This window comes from Mirounga angustirostris, unplaced genomic scaffold, assembly GCF_029215605.1.
Source record: "Mirounga angustirostris isolate CCGP_5_RB_7025 unplaced genomic scaffold, mMirAng1.0.hap1 SCAF_7, whole genome shotgun sequence".
NCBI classification, from domain to species: Eukaryota; Metazoa; Chordata; class Mammalia; order Carnivora; family Phocidae; genus Mirounga; species Mirounga angustirostris.
The window spans coordinates 125,020,628-125,033,431 of NW_026991715.1; the positions used below are offsets into that span (position 1 = coordinate 125,020,628).

The window sequence follows — 12,804 nt, forward strand, 5'->3', positions numbered from 1 at the left end:
AAATTCCTGAGTAAGCAATAGGAAATGTAACTGAACATACGTGAGGCCAGAACAAAAACAGTGAGTGCCACCTTCGCCTCCAACGGAAGAGTTTCTCACAAGTGCTATCTGGTTCTTCACTCCTACTGTATCTAAACTTATTCATAATATGTGGGAGTTACATGAATGGCTGGTACTGACCTGGCCAGGAATGCCTCTCTACTCCTACACTGCTGATTGCCATAGCCTGACAAACATGTGTGTTAGCTAGCACTAAACACCTAACACTATAGTAACACAGGAGGTGCTGAGATGAATAACTTTCATCCGGAAGCTATCTACACCATGGTCATATTATCCAAAATACTTATTTTCAGCTGCCCAAAATGAGGGGAAAGAGGAAGAAAGAAGGAGACTGGGGAAGAAGAGAATATTACTATTATGAGCTTGATGAAGTCTGATGAAATTATCCTAATTTAAATCCTAAATAACCTCTAATAAAATCTCCAAGAGAATAAAAAGTTTATAAGACGTACAGTTGATATTTACCTCTCTGTCATGCTTACCAATGAAGAGTATGAGATAACGCAATGAAAGGCAGAGTAGCCCTCTGAGCTATGAGACACACAAAAAATATAGGCAGATTCTGCCGAAAGGTGCTAACTGAACTAATTACTGAACCATGGGAATATTTCTTAATCCAGGATGAACTTCATAATATCAGACCTAAGAATTCTGATGATGCCTCATCAGATGCTAGTTGTTCCTAATAATTCATGTAGTTTCCCAGGGTGATGGAAAGTAACCAATATACCATGGTTATGCTTTTTTTTCCCCCCTAAAACCTATTTAAAATATCTTATAGAATGTTACAAGGTAAAATACTGGTTTGACAATTACACTGAAGTATAATCAAAAGTATCATCAATTTTACTTTGTTTATCCTGTTAACCCAGAGTTTGTCCAATAATAAAATTAAAACTTTTTACTCTAATATCTTAGAGTAAAAAAACAAAAAAACATACTACAAAAATATGACTCTTGATCCTAGTTGTCTATTTTATTTTTTTATTTTTATTTATTTATTTTTAAAGATTTTATTTATTTATTTGAGACAGAGAGAATGAGAGACAGAGAGCATGAGAGGGAGGAGGGTCAGAGGGAGAAGCAGACTCCCCGCCGAACAGGGAGCCCGATGCGGGACTCGATCCAGGGACTCCAGGATCATGACCTGAGCCGAAGGCAGTGCTTAACCAACTGAGCCACCCAGGCGCCCCCTAGTTGTCTATTTTAAATAATGGAAACTTTTGATCCATAAAATAAGATAAAAACAGAGAAGGAGACAAACCATAAGAGACTCTTAACTACAGGGAACAAACTGAGGGTTGCTGGAGGGGAGGTGGTGAGGGGATAAGGTAATTGGGTGATGGGCATTAAGGAGGGCACTTGATGTGATGAGCACTGGGTGCTATATGCAACTGATGAATCACTAAATTCTACCCCTAAAACTAATAACACACTATACGTAAACTAAATTGAATTTAAATAAAAATTTTTAAAGAAACACTTATTTTTAAAAAGCCAACTACAGGGGTGCCCAGGTGGCTCAGTCAATTAAGTGTCTGCCTTCAACTCAGGTCATGATTCCAGGGTCCTAGGACTGAGTCCCATACCGGGCTCCCCACTCAGTGGGGAGTCTGCTTCTCCCTCTGCCTTTGCCTCTCCCCCCTGGTTTGTGCTCTCTCTTGCTCACTCTCTCTCTCTCTAATAAATAAATAAAATCTTTTTAAAAATTAAAATAAAAAGCCAACTATAATACCAATATCATATCCCCCAATTAATAATTCCTTATTATCAAGTAACCAATCATTAAATAAATCAATTCTTACATTTCTCTGAAAAAAAAATATAATATATACATTACCCCTGTCCCACTAGAGTAGATAGCCAGTAATTGTAAATATTTATATTTCAATTAAAGGTACATCCTTAGTTTTACTGAAAAAGACTTCTACGTACATTTTATTCAAACTGATCTATATCAAATTATATTTGTGGGCCTCTAGATCACATTCTTATGCTCTTTTAACTCTCTTCCCACCTCCTATGTTCATATGTCCAGGTCCACACACTTTTCCTTTAAGGGAGAACTCAGTCCAGGCACAATATTAGTACACTTAACAGATATTTTCCTGAAATTTTTTATCAAAGCATTTTCTTCTAAACTGCTCCTGCTCACTTCTAATATTTCTTCTAAATTTGTTAAATCTATTTTTTCAGAAAAAAATCTGAGAAATTGTAGTCAAAAATAAAATAAGTCTTATAAAATAACTTCTATATTAGAACTCTGGGTGTGGACTATAATTCAGCTTGTTGGATGACCTTGGTGTTCCATGAGATTTTTTGTTTACAGCCATGTTCATGAACTTGGACATGGATACCAAGTAATAAAAAAAGAGGGAAAGCTGCCTTATTTTAGGAAGCCAGTATAATGTTGGTTCCAAAACCTAATAAAAAAACAATACAACAACAAAAAGTCCCCATTTACTTGTCAACATAAAATTAAAATCCTAAATAAAATATAAGTTTTGTAAATAGAGCAATATATTTTTAAAAAATACAAAGTGATCGGGCACGTGGGTGGCTCATTCAGTTAAGCGTCTGACTCTTGATTTTGGCTCAGGTCATGATCTCAGTGTTGTGAGATCAAGCCACACGTGGGGCTCTGGGCTGGGAGTGGAACCTGTTTGAGATTCTCTCTCTCCCCCTCTCCCCATGCCCCTCCCCCCTCTTCTCTCTCTCCCCACCCCCCAAAAATACAAAGTGATGAAGTAGGATTTACTATAAAAAAGCAAAAATGGTTTAACATTCTGAAATGTATTCATGTAATTCTCTATGTGAATGGGCCAGAAGGATAAAATCAAGATTATATCAAATATTCCACAAAAGCATTAAAATTCAGTATCTATGATAGAAATAGAATGAAATTTCTTTATTTAACAAAGTTATATATCAAATCCATCATACTTCAAGAAAAAATATATTAAAATAAAAGGTATTTAACCCAGTACACGGTTTTCCTTGTTTAGTTTTTGCTTAGGAATGGGGTGGGGAGTGGAGCCCAACACCAACTCCCAGCTGGTAAGAAAGATGGAGGAAACACCCTTAGACCTAAATATAGTCTGTCTCTGGCTAGACTGTGCTCATCCAGCACAGCCAGAGTGCTTCTAGATCTCAAAAATCAAGTAGGGTTGCCCTGGCGGGGGGACAGGTAAAAGAGGGTAAAGACCACCTGTACTGGCAAAGGACCTCTCATCATCTTCATCACAGTCAGATAATATGGTAGCATCATCATTGCGGTGCACTACTGGAGACTTCCAAGTGAAAGGAATTTGTCCTTCCAATGATGGAGAATACTGCAAGTATTCTTTTTTTTTTTTTTTTGCCTGACAGAGAGAGACACAGTGAGAGAGGGAACACAAGCAGAGGGAGTGGGACAGAGAGAAGGAGGCTTCCCGTTGAGCAGGGAGCCCGACGCGGGGCTCGATCCCAGGACCCTGGGATCAGGACCTGAGCCGAAGGCAGACGCTTAACGACTGAGCCACCCAGGCGCCCCTACTGCAAGTATTCTTTTTTTTTTTTTTTAAAGATTTTATTTATTTATTTGAGACAGAGAGAATGAGATACAGAGAGCATGAGAGGGAGGAGGGTCAGAGGGAGAAGCAGACTCCCTGCCGAGCGGGGAGCCCGATGTGGGACTCGATCCTGGGACTCCAGGATCATGACCTGAGCTGAAGGCAGTTGCTTTACCAACTGAGCCACCCAGGCGCCCTACTGCAAGTATTCTTAACGAGGCGAGTTCTTGTGCCCTTCCCTTACATAAAAGGGATTTCTATCTGTGAATGCATCTGTAAATCAATCACCGTAACCTTTGTGACAACCACTCACAAAGTATCTGACTCAGTGGATTCACATCCTGGCTCAACCACTTAGAATCATGTGTCCCTAGGAAAGTCATGACCAGTTTCTTCACTTGAAACATGTAATAACATTACTACCGCCTCTACCGCTGTGAGGAGAACGTAAGACAAAGTGCTTAGCATATACTAAGTGTATTGCATGGTGCTGGCACAATGAGTGTTAGCTATTATTAGCTATTACCACAACGTTATCTTGCTGCACACGTATGAGCAGGGGGAGGGGCAGAGGGAGAGAGAGAATCTCAAGCAGACTCCACTCTGAGCATGGAGCCCGATGCAGGGCTTGATTTCATGACCCTGAGATCATGACCTGAGCCAAAACCAAGAGTCGGATGTTCAGCCAACTGAGCCACCCAGGCGCCCCACAGTGTGGTTTTTGATTTGCATTTCTCTAATGATAAGTGATGTTGAGCGTCTTTTCATGTGTCTGTTGGCCACCTGGATGTCTTCTTTGGAGAAATGTCTGTTCATGTCTTCTGCCTGTTTTTTAACTGGATTACTCATTTTTTAGGTGTTAGGTTGTATAAGTTCTTCATATATTTTGGATACCAACCCTTTATTGGATAAGTCATTTGCAAATATCTTCTCCCATTCAGTAGGTTACCTTTAGTTTTGTTGATTCTTTTTTTTTTTTTAAAGATTTTATTTATTTATTTATTTATTTGACAGAGAGAAACACAGCGAGAGAGGGAACACAAGCAGGGGGAGCGGGAGAGGGAGAAGCAGGCCTCCCGCCGAAGAGGGAGCCTGACGTGAGGCCCGTTCCCAGGACCCCAGGATCACCACCCAAGCTGAAGGTAGACCCCCAATGACTGAGCCACCCAGGCACCCTTTGTTGGTTGTTTCTAAAGCTGTGCAGAAGCTTTGTATTTTGATGTAGTTTCAATAGTTTATTTTTGCTTTTATTTCCCTTGCCTCAGGAGACACACCTAGAAAAATGTTGCTAGGGCCAATGCCAGAGACACTTCTGCCTGTGCTCTCTTCTAGGATTTTTATGGTTTTAGGTCTCACATTTAAGTCTTTAATCCATTTTGAATTTATCTTTGTGTATGGTGTAAGAAAGTGGCACAGTTTCATTCTTTTGCATGTACCTGTCCAGTTTTCCCAACACCATTTGTTAGAGACTATCTTTTTCCCATTGGATATTCTTTCCTGCTTTGTCAAAGATCAATTGGTCATATAATCATGGGTTTATTCCTGGGTTTTCTATTCTGTCCCATTGATCTATGTGTCTATTTTTGTGCCAGTGCCATACTATTTTGATGACTACAGCTTTGTAATATAACTTGAAATCTGGTATTGTGATGCCTCCCACTTTGCTTTTCTTTTTCAAAACTTTTTTGGCTATTCAGGGTCTTTTGTGGTTCTATATAAATTTTAGAGTTATTTGTTACAGTTATGTGAAAAATGTTGTTAGGGGGCGCCTGGGTGGCTCAGTCGTTAAGCGTCTGCCTTCGGCTCAGGTCATGATCCCAGGGTCCTGGGATCGAGCCCCGCATCGGGCTCCCCGCTTGGTGGGAAGCCTGCTTCTCCCTCTCCCACTCCCCCTGCTTGTGTTCCCTCTCTCACTGTGTCTCTCTGTCAAATAAATAAATAAAATCTTTAAAAAAAGAAAAATGTTGTTAGTATTTTGATAGAAATTGCATTAAATGTGTAGACTGCTCCAGGTAGTCTCAACATTTTAATAATATGTTTTTCCAACCCATGAGCATGGAATGTCTTTCCATTTGTGTCATCTTCAATTTCTTTCAACAATGTTTTATAGTTTTAAATATAGGTCAGGGCACCTGCCTGGCTCAGTTGGTGGAGTGTGTAACTCTTGATCATGGGGTTGTGAGTTCAAGCCCTACGCTGGGTAAAGAGATTACTTAAAAATAAAATCTTAAAAAAGAAAGACTATAGGGCTTTCACCTCTGGTTAAGTTTATTCCTAGGTATTTTATTATTTTTGGTTAATTGTAAATAGGATTGCTTTAATTTCTCATTCTGTTGCTTCATTATTAGTGTACAGACACTGCAACAGATTTCTATACATTAATTTTGTATCCTGTGACCTTACTGAATTCATTTATCAGTTCTGGTAGTTTTTTGGTGGAGTCTTTATGGTTTTCTATATATAGTATTATGTCATCTGCAAATAGTGAAAGTTTTACTTCTTCTTTACCAATGTGGATGCTTTTATTTCTTTTTGTTTGTTTGTTTGACTGGCTAGGACTTCCAGTATTATGTTGAATAAACGTGGTGAGAGTGGACATCCCTGTCTTGTTCCTGACCTTACAGGGAAAGTTCTCAGTTTCTCCCATTGAGTATGATGTTCATTCATGGCCTTTAATATGTCAAGGTCACTAGAAAATTTTAATACCCTGTAAAGTGAGCGTTCCTATGATTTTGATTTTCAATAATACTATAGGGCAGACTTAGGACTCTTTATTGACTGGCCTTATAATTACATTAAAATCTTAACCCTTTATACCATAGACTACAATGCCTTATATGATCTAGTCCCTGCCTTCCTCTCCAAATTCACTTCCTGTCATTCCTACCTTTTCTATCAACCTACAAAATGTCAACAAAACCAGACTTTCTGCCCCTCCAATATGCTCTAATACATTCCCTTCTTAAGGTCTTGAATTATTCTGCCATTCTGGCCTGGAAGGCTCTCTGCTGGGGCTGCCTCCTGTGCATGGTGTAATTCTCAACTAAAAGGTCACCTCCTCAGAAGCTTTCTCTGACTACTCTACATACAATAGACACTTCTACTCTCTCTTTCTCTACCCTTCTGCTTTACTTTATTTTATTCTCAACACTTATTACTACATAAAACTATATTAATTTATTAGTGCATCTGTACCTTGTCTGTCTCCAAGCACTCACCTCCACTGAAATGTAAGCATCATGAAGGCAGAGACTTAGATCATATCCAGGAGTACCTGGCACACAGTGAGCACACTGTATTTGTTGATCGAAATAGGTGTCTGGGCTGATGTCCCACAGCTTAGCCCATTACTAATTACTACCCTCAAAGTCAAAGGCCAAAAGAAAGTCACTCTAACTACAAACCATCTGAATTTATTAATGGTAGATTTTTCTAAAAGGTGGTAAAGAGGGGCACCTGGGTGACTCAGTCAGTTGAGCATCCACCTCTTGATTTCAGCTCAGGTCATATTCTCAGGTGGTGAAATCAGTGAGATCAAGCCCCACATCAGGCTCCACACTCAGTGCAGAGTCTGTCTGAGATTCTCTCTCTCCCACTTCCTCTGCCCCACCCCCCGTGTATGGACACACTCTCTAAAATAAATAAATCTATAAATAAATAAACAAATAAATAAAAGGTGGTAAAGAGTATGTATAATTGGGGTCTATGGTTAAACCCCACTGATCTTCATATAAAAGTATGGACAAAGCCTAATTTGTACAGTGTAAAAGGAAACTGGAGCACATTTTCAAAGGTACAATATACTAGAACATCAGTGACTGGGCACAGAACTGAAGACTTGCTCTTTCAAAGAATGGAATAAACTACACTTTATACCCAGTAAAGTGATGTCATGCATTAGAACTTTATCCAAACTACTGTTCAGAGGATTAACAAAGTTAAACATGTTTCTTTAAACCCTATACAAACCATTTAAATGTTTATTGTGGATCACTGGCCTGGGAATATAACATTCAAAGTTTCTCAAACTTATTTGACCATGGAATGCCTTTCTTTAAATTACTAATTTACATATCCTGGATATCAATTTGGGATAAGCTTCTCTAGAGGTCATAAAGTTATTGTGTTAGCAACCATGAGAGCCTACCACTTGGCATGATCCTTAGTAGTTTGGAGAACAAAAGTTTTGGTTTTTTTTCCAATTGCTTTCTTCAGCAGAAGTTTTTAACCACAATAGCCTGGCTCCTCTATTCTTTAATAGTTGTTTTCTTCCAACACTTCTATCATTTATTTACTTTCTTATTTTACTATACTGTATAAAGTCTCTAAATCTACACTGCATAAAGGCTCTAAATAGTTGTGGGCATCTTTGTCTTTTTTTTTTTCCTTGTCTTTTTATTTAAATGCAAATAGCTCCAGTACTTCAATACATAATACAATATTTACTTTAAATTTTGGTAATTAATTTTTAACAGTTTTGCTAATTTCTTCTTATTCCTATTTTACTTAGAACTTCAACTCGGAAAGACTACTAACTTTTATCAAATGTCAATGTTATCATATATAACATCATGTGATTTGTAACTTTTCACTTATTTAATAATGAATTATGTTGAAAACTTCTTGATGGCAAAATTTCCGAATTGTAAAATATCCTTGCATTCCTAGAATAAACCTTACTTGGTCATGGGATACTATTAATTTAGATTACCTGCTAAGTTTAATTCCTGAAGAAATCAGATACTTGATTTGCTGAAGTACGGAATGTCACTTTAAACATACATAATTTAAGTTTTGGAAAGATAGTAAGACAAAGATAAAAAAGAAATTAGAACTGCATGGTTCTATTTACCAGAAATTTTAATCAAATTGTACTATCCTGTTCCAGTCATATTCTGTATAGATACCCAAATTTTAGTTCCCTTTAGATCAAATTAATTTTTAAACTGTGGTATGGAAATGAAATTATGTCTTTTGTCTATTATCCTAAAGATCAACTCCAGAAAACATAAACTATCCAAGAATGTGAACAGGAATTTTGAAGGTAAATGAGGCAAATTATAAATATCAGAAAGTAAAAAGATGAAACAAAATAACCTAAAAACAACAATCTTTTTTATCTAAAATATAGTGTTTCACCTAAATAACACCATCTATATTTTTTAATTTATAAGGTTTTCCATTGTAATTTATAATACTACCAATAGTGCATTCTTATGAACCACTCTGAATACTAAAAATTAATCATACAATATAACAATATAGGAAAAAGCTGCTCAAATATTCCCTGTAGTATTCTTGAGTCCTAGGCCAACAGATACAATGCTGAAGAATCTTAATAACCATTTAAACAATTTTTTCAGTTATTATTTCCAAAAAGCAATCACTTAAACAATAAACTTATATAAGGTATTATACTCAGATATCAATCTTTATTATAAAAAGTAACAAATTATTAGTCATAACTTCAAAGTCATTTGAGTCCACTTAATAGCATCAGTCTGATCCACTGATCTCCCTAATAAACTATACTAGAATTTATACCAACTCTCTTTTTCATAGTTTCCATATTTATTTAAACAAACCTTCTACTATCAGGTAAAATCAAAGTAAAGACCAAGAATAATGTAAACCTCAGGATTCCTAATACTCTATCCCTACTTCATTGGCAAGTTTGTTACAATATAAATGTTAAAGAAAATACTGAAAGACGTGAATGTATTAGATGATTTATCAACAGTACTCACGCATCATTTGAGCAAGTCATAAATTCTCCCTTTATTTTGGGATGCCATGAACCAGTATGAAGCATTGCTGTATGACCCTTAAAAAATAAAAATATAGGAAAAAAGATAGTTTAAAAAGATTCTTAAAAATAAAGTGACCAGAAACCGACATATCATACTTCAAAGTAAATGTTTGGTCCTCCCAAGAGCACACTATTTTAATTACAAACATAGTATACTCTCCCAATTTTATTTCATAATATGCTTTGTTTATTTCACTTTGTTTAATTCACTGTATAACTCCCCTGCCTAGAAATTAACATAGCACTTATATAGACTAGGTGCTTCATAAGGAAGGAAATAGAAAGGAAACTGACAGCCTCTCTTTAGGAAACAATGGAAAAACCATAATAAGAGACAGATAGGCCCTACTTTAAAGACTCTTTTCTCAATGGAAAATAAGAATAGAAAGTATTTACAAATAATCAAGGCAAAAGCAAGAGGCTGAGGGAAAAAATCCACACTTCTTAAAAATGTGTCAGTGATCTTAATTCTACATCTATAAGAATAAATATGTGAGAAAAGGAGAAATATCTTTAAAATTATTCAAGAAGATTAGCCCTACTAATTATAGAGCATAATATAAAAATACTGTAATTAAAACAATGTTATGTTGGTATACGAACTGACATACACACCAAATCAACCACAGAGTACATATCAAACATGAATATACATACACACTTCCTTCTAGGTGCAAAGTCGGCTAGAGTAATCTCATACAGTATGTTCAGATGGGGCAGAAAAGAGCCTAAAACCTAATAATGGCCAAATCTCTTATTCTGTAAGGGTCCAAAATAAAGCTTGCTGTAAGGAGCAAAATGTGCATATTTAAATGACTTAGAAGGAGAATAACTGTAGCTCTCTGGAAAGAATGAATTGGAACTGGAGTACTCACATATAAACCTGAAGACCATCTATAGTCCAAATTGCCCACAATACCTCATACAGATCTGGCCAACTCCTGACAATCTGCTTATGTTGAGAGGGTACAAACAGGGACCAGAGATGTACAGCAGGGAAGCATGAACTGAAGTAATGGGACTAGATGGGAGGTTTGAGATTCCATTTTCTTTCCTGAGCTTAAGATTGCATATTTAACTATCAACTTGACACTTGCATTTGCGTAGGCATTTCAAACGTAATAATAGGCCAACAGGGAAATCTTGATTCTTAATGTCCACTTCATTTGCAATCAACTTCTTCCATAGTTGCTAAAACTACAAACTTGGAGGTCATCCTTATATACTCCAACAACCATAAACCTAAAACCCCTCCCCACCGGAATTCAATCCCCTAGCTAGTCCTGTCAGTTCAGCCCAAAATACATTTTAAATCTATCCACTTTTCTCCTTATTCACCTCACCATTCTTACAGGAGCCAACATTACCTCATGCCTCTATGTCAGTTATTATACACTGTAACTGGTCTGACACTTGTCTCTCTACTTTTATTCTTGCCTCATGTGCTCCACCTAGCAATCAATACAGTCTTTTAAAAATATCCTTCTAGGGGCGCCTGGGTGGCTCAGTCGTTAGGTGTCTGCCTTCGGCTCAGGTCATGGTCTCAGGGTCCTGGGATCGAGCCCCGCATCAGGCTCCCTGCTCCGCGGGAAGCCTGCTTCTCCCTCTGACCTTCCTCCTTCTCATGCTCTCTGTCTCTCATCTCTGTCTCAAATAAAAAAAAATTTTTTAAAAATCTAACAGGTAAATAAATATGAAATTCTAAAAATGCTCAGATAATTTAAAAGAAGTCAGGAAAGATGAAGCAGAGAACAAAGAACAGAAAGAAGCAGAAATAGGGTGCCTGGGTGGCTCAGATGGTTAAGCATCTGCCTTTGGCTCAGGTCATGATCCCAGGGTCCTGGGATCAAGTCCCACATCAGGCTCCCTGCTCAGCGGGGAGCCTGCCTCTCTCTCTCTCTCTCTCTCTCTCTCTGTCTCTTATGAATAAATAAATAAAATCTTTAAAAGAAAGAAGCAAAAATAATGAAATAGAATTAAATCCAACCATATCAATAATTACATTAAACTTAAATGAGCTAAGTACACCAATTAAAAGACAGTGATTACCATTGTACATGAAAAAGCAAGACCCAACAATACACTTCTTTCAAGAATCCAACTTGAAATATAATGACATAGAAAGGTTAAAAATAAAGAACTGAGAAAGATCTAGAAGCACCTTGACTCAGAGCCTTGAACAGAATAGCCTTTGCTGTTCCTCTTTCTGCACAGCCCCTTCTCAGACATGTGTGTGGCTGGCTCCCTCGTGGATCCTTCATCCAGGTCTCAGCCTGAATGCCACCCCCTCAGAGAGGCCACCCTGACTACTCTATCTACAAGCCCCTAGTCACTCTCCATCCCCTTAATTGGCTTCATTTTAATTCATAGTACTTACTACTCTCTAATTTTGTGATATATATTTTTGCATATTTACAATGTCTCCCCACTGGCATATAAATTTCATGATGGCTTAATCTAGCAGACATTCAATAAATGTTGTTGAATACGGTGGCTCAGTTGTTAAGTGTCTGCCCTCGGCTCAGGTCGGGATCCCAGGGTCCTGGGATCGAGCCCCACGTCGGGCTACCTGCTCCACGGGAAGCCTGCTTCTCCCCCTCCCACTCCCCCTGCTTGTGTTCCCTCTCTCGCTGTGTCTCTCTCTGTCAAATAAATAAATAAAATCTTTTAAAAAAATAAATAAATAAATAAATAAATAAATGTTGAATAAATGAATACAGAACAAAATATACCAAGCAAACAATAACTTTTTAACAACTTGAGTGAATATATTAATATCACACAAGGTTGACATCAGAAGATGAAAAATCACAAGAGATAAGGAGGGACATTATATAATGATAAAAGGATCAATTCACAAAAAAACATAGCAATTATAAGTGTATATGCACTTATGGGGTGCCTGGGTGGCTTAGTTGCTTAAGCATTCAACTCTTGATTTTGGCTTAGGTCACGATCTCAGGGTCGTTAGGTCATGATCTCAGAGTTACGAGGTTGGGCCCTGAGCCAGGCTCTGTGCTCAGCATGGAGTCTGCTTGAGATTGTCTCCATCTCACTCTGCCCCTCTCCCCACTTGCGCACTCTCTGAATGAATGAATACATAAATAAATAAATGAAGTCTTTTAAAAAAAGAAAAACTAAAGCAAGTCTCTATAATTAAAGCATCCACCTTAAAATATTAGGAATTAGAAAACTACGAAAAACAAGCAAAAGGAAAGAAAGCATAAGAACAGAAATCAATGTTGAAAACAGAACTACAGCAGAGAAATACAAATGAATGAGATAAATTGAAAACTTCTAGCCAGACCAAAAAAAAGAGAAACATAAATTGCCAACATCAGGAAAAAATATATGAGCAATGACCCTAAAGAAATATTACTA

The 12,804-nt window shown here is 37.3% G+C and overlaps 1 protein-coding gene across 4 annotated transcripts in view; it reads right to left on the minus strand.

The window, feature by feature from the left end:
- Positions 1–12,804, minus strand: part of WDR70 (WD repeat domain 70) — a 295,418-nt gene that overhangs the window by 182,193 nt on the left and 100,421 nt on the right. For all 4 annotated transcript variants that reach the window (XM_045862134.2, XM_064596782.1, XM_064596784.1 and 1 more), the window contains one exon: positions 9,362–9,438. In XM_045862134.2, coding sequence (XP_045718090.1) covers positions 9,362–9,438 — 77 coding nt within the window. The remainder of the gene's footprint in view (positions 1–9,361; positions 9,439–12,804) is intronic.